We start from the raw sequence: 8,727 nt of genomic DNA on the forward strand, positions 1-8,727 counted from the left end.
TTCTGGAAATTTCTTTTAACTGCTGGGCTGGTCTTCATTCAAAAATAATAGAAAAAGACTAAGAAGGGAACATTTGGGAGTGCTGGCACACTGGTGTGGACCCTTTTCAGACAAGAAAACAGGCTGAGTTACTTGAGGAGGGTCCCAGGGCTGTTACGGGCCAGGAACTTGTGTGTCTCACTCACAACTTCACCTCATGCACCTCGAGTAATGCCTGGCATGTGGTCTGTGCTCAATTAAAATCTGCTGCATGACCAAGGAAACTTAAGGTTGGAAGGACCCACTGACATTAAAAAAAAAAAAGGAGGCTGACTAGCTAAAGCCAATGCTACTGACTTCACAATTTTGGTCTTTTCTAGTTCTCTGTGAAGAGCTGGGGCGAGGTCTGCGGAGAGGGTGGGTATGTGCTGAGCTGGGGAAGGGGAGCCCCCAGGGTCTGTGGGGCTTGAGGGCAGGGTGGTGGTGGAGTCCAGGGGGGCTTCACATGGAGGCAGTAAGAGGGCAGAGGAGCGGGTTAAGGGCTCCTGCGCTGGGGACAGTGGGGAGTGCCGAGTGGATGCCCAGGCTAAGAGGCCGAGCGAGTGAGGCTACGGAGGGACCCGGGGCAGGGAGGCTGCACCTGGAGGGAAGCTGTCTCATTTAGTCATGAGGAAGATGAGGCTGTCGAGGGAATGACTTGCCTGAGGCCACATAGCCCGGTCCCTGCCATGCTCAGATCACAGAGCTGCCTCTTTTTGGTCCAAATGAGAACCAAAGCAAAGAGAGGGCTGTCAGTTGAACTTCACCCTAAACCCAGGACTTGATTATGGGCACACATGGCCCAGTTCTCCCTCCGCAAAGGACCCCCGTGTGAGGAGGCAGGGCTATCGCAGAGTGAATGCAGGGCGAGCTTGGGAGGCTGGCTCTAGAGCCAAGGGTCAGCCATCTACAGGAGCCCGAACCCAGGCCTGTCGACCAAGTGTAGCAGGGCGCTTTGCCCACCTCCTACTGCACAGGACAGCACATGGGGACGGTCAGCCACCAGTGAGCTGCACCAGAGGGAGGCAAGGGCTCTTGTCTTAGCCCGTAGCTGAGACTCAAGGCCAAGGGGAGTTTAGTTCTTCCTCCANCAGGACTCGAAGATGAGTTTCTCCGGCTGGTGTTGCCAGCTCTGCACAGGGGCATAGGGGGCAGCAAGGCTGGGGGGCCGGAGGGTCAGCCTGGCCTCGCGGTGCTCTTCCTGCAGAAACGCGGGGTCATGGGTCTGCTTGCCCGCTCCGGCTCCAGCATGCCCAAGGGCGGAAGCCAGCCACCGCCAGGTCGAGGGTCAGGTGGGGATGGCAGGAGGGAGGCAAGCCACTCAAAGGCACTGTGGCAGAGGCGGGGCTTATCTATGCCAGAGAAAAGGCAGAGGAGCAGGGACCTAAGCCTCTGAAAGCAGGCTCGGTCGGGAAGGCTCTGTGGTGTCTGAGGTGCGTCTTAGGGGGATGGGAAACAAGCAAAACCAGAGAGGGGAAGCCATCTGTGTGGGGCGGCGCTAGCGCGGGGAGCAGGCGCCAGGTCCCCGGGTGCCTCATGTCCCCGTCCAGGCCCCTGGACCTGATCCTGGGGTGGGGGTCACTGAGGTTTCCACGGCCAGTGGTGGGGGTGGGCGTGGGGGTGGGGTAGGAGGCAGGCCCGGTGTGAGGTGATGGGGTCCCTAGGGGGAGGAGGGACAAGATTCAGGAAATATTTGTGCCTTCCATTCCCAGCATTGTGCAGTCTCCCCATACAGAGCAACTAGAACTGCGGGACAACATACTTTTTAACTCTTGTTAAAATTCGTGGCCATGCTGCGGACAGGTAGGGAAAGGCCCCGAGGCCAGAAATGAGAAGTGTGAGTGAGACAGAAAAGGAGTGAAGCTGAAGTCTGCCCTGAGGGCGACGAGGGACACTGCCAATCTGAGGGCAGCTCCTGCTCAACGGCAAGGGCTGTGGTGGCCCCAGGGCCCGGCGGAGGCTGCCAGCTGCGTCCACCACGGGGTTACAGAAGCAGTAGGAAGAACCGCATGTGATCCGGGCTGCAGCTTAGCAGGGCAGTGGAAGGGCAGGGTGTGGAGCTGAGGGGAGAGGAAGTTCTGGGGAACGGGCAGGGTGCGAACCAGAGAGCCGGGAAGGGGCCGGATGGGAGCAGCTGAGGGATGGTGGCCTGAGGTGCTGGGGGAGGTTGGGGAGACTTCTGAGGAGGGACGTCCAGGCCACATAAGAAGCAGGGGAGGCCCCAGCAGTGACAGCTGAAGTGAGTCATGGGGTCATAGCACCTGGAGGCTTAGGGGCTGGACGGCTGACACAGGCCGCTGGCTGCAGCTGGCTGGGGAATGCCGGGAGGCTGGTGTCTTTCCCCTGCTCCCAGTGCCAGCCCAACAGGGCTTGGGCATGGCGGTTGGGGCGAGGAGGCACTGTCTTGCCCAGAGGAATGAGGGGACCCCGGTCTGCAGCCCCCGCTCCTGCCCCACCTGGAGTCTGAAGCGTTCCACTCGAGAGGGTGCTGCAGGGTCATGAAGGCTGTCATGCCGCCTTCTGCCCGTGTCCCCTGGAGGTAGCAGCAGGTCGGCGGACCGTGCAGTGCAGGAGTCATTCTGGCTCAGGGGGGACGACGTCTGGGAGAGCAAGTCTTGGCACTGAAGTGGGGAGAAATCCGGGTGAAACTTGGAGCCCATCAGGCCAGGCCCCGGCTCTGGGTGTGAGCAGCCCTGAGGCTGCTGAGGGCCTGGCACAGGCAGCACAACCAGTGAGACAGAACAGGCATGGAGGTGGGGCCAGCACCAAGGAGGCGCCAGGCGAAAGGCTCGCTGGCCAGAAGCCTGTGGGCAGAAGGGCCGCTGCGTCCAGCCTGGACAGTCAAAGCGACCAGATTTTTCCTGGAGCCAAGAGGCCCTGACTGCCTAGTCCTGTGGGCGAGCAGCCACCGTGAGCACCCCCAGAGTTCACTAGCACACCCTTTGGTATTGAGCTGTACAGGGAAAGGGGAGGTTATAGGGCTGGCCTGGCAAGTGCTTTCGTTTATGAAAGATAAAATCATCTGTTGCAATCCATCATGGGTCTCTGGGGCATGTGACCAAATCCAAAGCTCTTGAGAAAACACACAGCGCTTCCAGGTAGCACCCTGAGGCCCTGCCTCACAGAGGACAGGTATCAGTCTCCTTTTCACAGCTGAATGTCAGAGCCAGTCTGCTCCACCTTCTCATGAAGGCGGAGGATAAAACAGCCCCCACTTTCTGAGGCTGCCGTGTGTGGCCTGAGGAGCTCGGAGCCCAGCGCTGATCGAGGGCTCATCCCTGCCCATCGGCAGCTCAGCCTGGAAGGTTTGGGGGGATGCTCATCCTGGAATGTGGGTGTGCAGGGTCTAACCTGTTTTTGCAGTCAGGGATTTCCTGGCTTGAGCAACAACCCATCTGTGAGGTTTTAAAAAATCTCAGGTTCTTTCACCCACCCTGCCGCAGGAATTTTCCTTCAGAAGACTTGGTGGCGGGGGACGGGGGAACCCAGGTCCTGCTGTGTATTCAAGCTCTGTGTCAGGCTCAGGTCAGACACCCCTGGCAGCCCCTGGCTCTGCCACCCCGAGCACAGCTGACGTTCCCACTCAGAACCAGCACCCAGCCCTCTGGGATTTGGCTATTTGTTTTCCTGCTTTCCCCAACATTTACTTCCTATTCATACTTAAACTGGACCCTTTATTATAGTCCATCTCAAGCTTCTCTGACGTGGATGGGGGGCATGTAATCAATAAATAACCAGCCCAAACAACTGTCCCCACCCCTTGACCTGGGCTTAGGGGCAGACTTGGCCCCGACGACGAGGGGAGGGATCGTCTGCTTCTCTACTACACAGGTCACACGGTGGAGAATTCCTAAAGAATTCTCTTTATTCCTAGCAATACAAAGAGTACACACATGTTCCTTTCCATCCCTCCCCAACTCACCCTCAGCTGGGAAAACCTCGGGGGCTTCTGGGGCGGCTCCTCGTAGGGCCTGTCAGCCAGGGAGGCAATGATGCGCTTGCGATGGCCGAGCAGGTGAACCTTTAGGACCTGGACCAGGAGAAGAGAGGGCCGGTCAGGCATCGACTGGGCCCACGCCTCCCCTCCGGCCCCAGAGCTCCCTGTCACGGGCTGGCTGGCAGCCTAGGCCAGGCCTGAGCAGAGGCTGCACTCACATTGACCAGCTCCAGTTCCCAGAGGTTCTTCACAGTGTCGATGGAGCTGTAGCCACTGGACAGGAAGGAATGGACGTAGTCCTGCAGCCCCAGGGAGTCCAGCCAGGAGGGCACCGACGGGGGGCTGTTCCCGTCATAGCCCAGAGCCTTCACCTGTAGGAGGAGGGAAGGCGGGCCTGGTATCTCAGTACTATGGGACAAGGACCCCGGGGACATGGAGACCCAGGCCCGTCACATAGACGAGAGACCGCAGCTGGGGCAGGGATGGGCCAGCTCCTGAGGACCAAGGAGGGCCTGTGGGCCTGGGTCCTGGGCACCCCGAGTCCCTTCCTTCGCACAGCCCTTTCTACCCCGACTCCGGGCTCAGGTTCCCCATCTGGGGAACCCCATCTGGAGACCACCAGAGTATCCGGGGTTTCAGGTAGACAGCCCCAATAAGTAAGACCAGATAGGGGAGGGGGGTCTGCAGAAGGATCTGACTGTTCTGATGAGGTCACGGACCTGGTGGGACAAAAAACGGCATGTGTCTGTGAAGCAGGCATTGGCCTCACTGTTGGGACTTGTCTGTGCTTCCTGAGTTCTGGGCAAGCGGAAGTGACAAGGGGACACTGGACTCAGTGCAGCATAGCTGAAGAGAAGCTAGGCCCTACCAGCCCTGGCTGCCCAGGGAAAACTGCCAGCAGTCAGCACAGGCTGGCCTAGACTCAAGTGATTCAGGAGAGACCCCAAAGGGGCTCCAGGTGACAGGCCAACCCGTGGGCACCAGGCTCCCATGCCGGGTGGATGCCTGCAGCCCCCTCCTGAGGCCGGACCAGGTCCTCACTGTCCCCCGTGCTCGGCTGACTGTCCCCCGTGCTCGGCTGACTGTCCCCCGTGCTCGGCTGACTGTCTGGGGCCTCAGGACTTGGGGAAGAAGTAAACAGGACTCTGTGCTGCCCTCTGGGGCTCCCAGGATGGGGGGCAGACACCCCACAGTGATCTGCCTGCCCCAGAGCCAAGCACCCTTCCCTGTTCTTGGCCTAGGTGGTGTTAGGGGCAGGGCCCTGGCTCTGGCGAAGGCGGAGGCTGCAGGGCTGTGAGCAGTCACCTTGGGCAGGGACCGTGCGGCCTGGAGCAGCTTCCGCCGGTGCTGTGGGTCGCTGATGCCGATCTCCCGCAGGTCCTGCTCCTCCATCACGTTAGACCCCTGAGAGCAGAAAGGAGAACATGAGGGCCTCCCTGAATGGACAGCTGGTGGCCACTGCGGTGTCAGGTCAGCCTTTTCATGTCTCCTCCAAATTCTTCCATTTTGCCACAGGCACCAAGATGGAGTGGAGTCCTGGGGCTCCCCAGGCCGGGCAGCAAGAGGCTCTGTGCACGCCGGAGGCCACGCTAAGCTGCCCGGGCTGCCCACTCTCCCCTGAGTGGCAGCCGGGCGAGCTGGGCAGTGCTGGGGCTCCGAAACAGGCGTGGGTGCAGAGCCGGGCCAGGGGACAGAGCCCAGAGGGACACTGCACGCACGGATGTGTACAGCCACAAGCCTTAGCCCACCCGAGTGAGGGTGTGTTTTCCTGGGGTGCAGGTTCCACGACCATCCAAGGTGAAGGACAGGTGGACAAACCCCAAGGTTCCTCACACACGATTTTATAACTTTAGGCTGACAGCCACTGCAGTCGGGCAGCTGGCGGCAGGGCAGGCACCGAAGGAACCAGCCTCCCTCTCAGGAGGAAGGCGTCTCAAGGGCGGTCGGTCAGGAAAAGGCTTTCCTGCTTGGGAGAGGAAGACAGCTCAGAGCTGAGCCCCTGTGGGACAGTTCTCTCCAACTGCCTGACAGGGCAGCTGAGCACGCAGGGACGAGCAGAGGACGCGTCACTGCTGCGTGACAGGGATCCGCCCAGCTCATGCTGACAACCCTGCTCGTTAGGTTCTGTTTTAGTCTCCGTTTTACAGATGAGGAAACTGAGGCACAGAGGTCAGAAACTTGCCCTAGGTCACAGGGTGGTGGAGCTAAGACCTGGGGCCGGCAGACTACACTCTCTGCTCCGAACACCCTTGGTGACGTCGTTACTGCTCACAACAGCGTCCGTCGCAAGAGAAGTTTTTTTCAGATTATGAAACAGGAAAATTCGCCGGCTCTGCCGTCCCTTGGCCACAGCGCAGCCCCACTCCCAATGCCTGTTTCCACTCCCCAGGATGTCTGTCTGGAGCCCAGCGGGGCCCACGCACACGTGCACTCTTCATTTTCGCACAAATATAATTCTTTTACACACTGCTCGGCACTTTATTCTCACTACTTAATATCCACAGGAGCTGATTCCACATCAGCATAAGTAGACCTGCCTTTTTTAAAAGCTGCAAAATCATCCACACCATGGACATATTATAAACTACTTAACCAGCTGAAGGACGTTTGTTTCCAATTTCTGCTTTTCAGACAGGGCTGTGTGAAGACCCCGTATGTGAGACATGTCAAGAGGATGCTGCTTGGTCAGAGGGTCGGCGCACTCCGATGCCCGGCAGAGCGCACTCCCATCAGCGGTGTGAGTGCCCCGTTCCTCCCATGGTCAGCAACGCCGGGGCGAAGCGGCTCATCACGGCACATTTCTTATCCTAAAATAATCCCCTTGCAGGTGAGCTTGGGCTTCCCTTCACATGTTGTCTATCGAGCGTTCACACAGCACCTGGTGCTCCCTCCATGTCCTCCAGGTCTCACAGATAGGACATGTAGACAGACAGAAATGAGCAGGAGAAAGAGGGCTCACCCTGGATAGAAAGCCCCTTGCTGCAGCTCCTACTTGGGTCAAGACCCCTGGCGGCTGCCCTCACTTAGTGCACCAATACCTTATTAGCCCAGCAGGACTCTAGGCTTGCACATGCCCCTAAATCAAAGAGGTATGTTGTTAGAAGCTAGAGAGAGATACCATCCTGCTTATCAGAATGTACACCCGGTTCTAGGGTGTTGTCATGAGCTCAGACAACCTGGGGAGCAGGAAGGGAGTAGGAGACACACCAGCCAGGAGAATGAGAGGTACTGGAGAGGGAGAGGGGGAGACAGCTCTACCCACAAAGATAAAAACCCTCAAACAATGTAAGGAGGCTGCATCCCTCTCTTGGGTCAGCCTGCTCCATGCCTTGGAGTGTACTTGCTTTTACTAATTAATACATTTCTTGCTGTCCTATGCTGCACAAACTCTGCCTCTTGACCGAATTCTTTCCTTCAAGAAGACAGCCAAGGTACATCATTCCTGGTAACAACACCCGCTAATGCATTTAATAATAGGGACTATTGCTACCCCCATTTTAGAGCTCAGGAAGTGAGGCGCCGAGCGTGCCAACAACCGGCGGGTCGCAAGGGCCTGTCACGGGGGAGCCGGGACCGAGCCCCATGTCCTGGGCCACAAGTGTGGGGAGCAGTGCAGCTCCGTTTCCAGGAATCACCCGTGTCTGTCCTTTGCGTGTTTCCCCATGTTGGTCTTTTCTGTATTTGATTTGTACGAATTCTTTATATAGTAAGGAAATTAATCTGTCTCTATGAAAAGAGAGACTTGTTTTTCCAATGTGTCACTTCTCTGACTTTTATGTCGGCTCTGTTCCTGTGGAAATGTATCTGTGTGGACCTAACTGCACCCCAGTGTTCTTGCACAGCTCCTCTCAGTTTTCTCAGGCTTAGAAAGACCTCCCCTCTCCAAGGTTTTCAAAACAATTCTTCCACATTTTCTTCCAGTAATTTTACAGTGTCATTTTTTATAATTAAATCTTTAATCTATCTGGAATTTATTTTGATGTAAAGTTTAAGGGTCAAGTTCCACTTTATTTTTTTTTCTAGGCAGCAAATTGTCCATTTCTTCAATCAAATGTCTTTCCCCGATCAACCTGAAATGACCTCTGATGTGTCCCAAATTCCTGTATTTCCGCGACTCTTTCTGGACTATATTCTAATGAGGGAGGTATTATTTACATCTACTTTACAGATGAAAAAGTTAAGTAACTGGGGCCCACTCATGCAAACCATTACCTGGGGTCCACCTCGGTACCTGAGCTGTAGTGACTGTATGGGGGTGGGGAGAGGAAGAGGGGAGCCTCCCCAGAGCCTGTGTGTGGTGACGAAAACCATGCCCACAGAGGACACTTTCCAAGCCTTAAGGCCAAGAACATCCCAGTGAAGAGAGAGCTCTGAAGCCAGGAGGCAGACACACACCTTTGCTGGGCCCTGGCACCTCCCCAGGTCTGAGGCCAGCTCTTGAGTCACCCCTCAAGCCAGCAGTCACCACACTGAGTTCCTGCAATCACTCTGGGCCCAAATCTAGGGTGTGCTGATTGGGAAAGGCAGAGAGGCAGCCCCTGCCCAGACCTCCTACCTGATGACGAGGACGCCTAAGCAAGGACCTGAACGGACCCAGTGAACCTCGAGGAGGGCAGGCCCATGTGGCTTTCCGAACTCCTACTGAAACCCCAACATGTGCTCGTGAGCATCCCAGGCTTCGAGGGCTACACTGATGCTTGCTGAGTGACAGCCAGGAAAACCAGTTCCAACTGGAGACAGGGCCTTCAGTAACCAGACCCCGAGTCAGAAGA

At 57.1% G+C, this 8,727-nt stretch overlaps 1 protein-coding gene across 2 annotated transcripts in view; it reads right to left on the bottom strand.

The window, feature by feature from the left end:
• The window catches only part of ANKS1A (ankyrin repeat and sterile alpha motif domain containing 1A), a 224,756-nt gene that overhangs the window by 20,082 nt on the left and 195,947 nt on the right, over nt 1-8,727 (bottom strand). For both annotated transcript variants that reach the window (XM_019660889.1, XM_019660888.1), the window contains 4 exons: nt 5,261-5,359; nt 4,174-4,326; nt 3,941-4,048; nt 2,475-2,639 (listed from right to left, as the gene is read on the bottom strand). In XM_019660889.1, the coding sequence (XP_019516434.1) occupies nt 2,475-2,639; nt 3,941-4,048; nt 4,174-4,326; nt 5,261-5,359 (525 nt within the window). The remainder of the gene's footprint in view (nt 1-2,474; nt 2,640-3,940; nt 4,049-4,173; nt 4,327-5,260; nt 5,360-8,727) is intronic.

Source organism: Hipposideros armiger, unplaced genomic scaffold (genome assembly GCF_001890085.2).
Source record: "Hipposideros armiger isolate ML-2016 unplaced genomic scaffold, ASM189008v1 scaffold_331, whole genome shotgun sequence".
In the NCBI taxonomy this organism is placed as follows: Eukaryota; Metazoa; Chordata; class Mammalia; order Chiroptera; family Hipposideridae; genus Hipposideros; species Hipposideros armiger.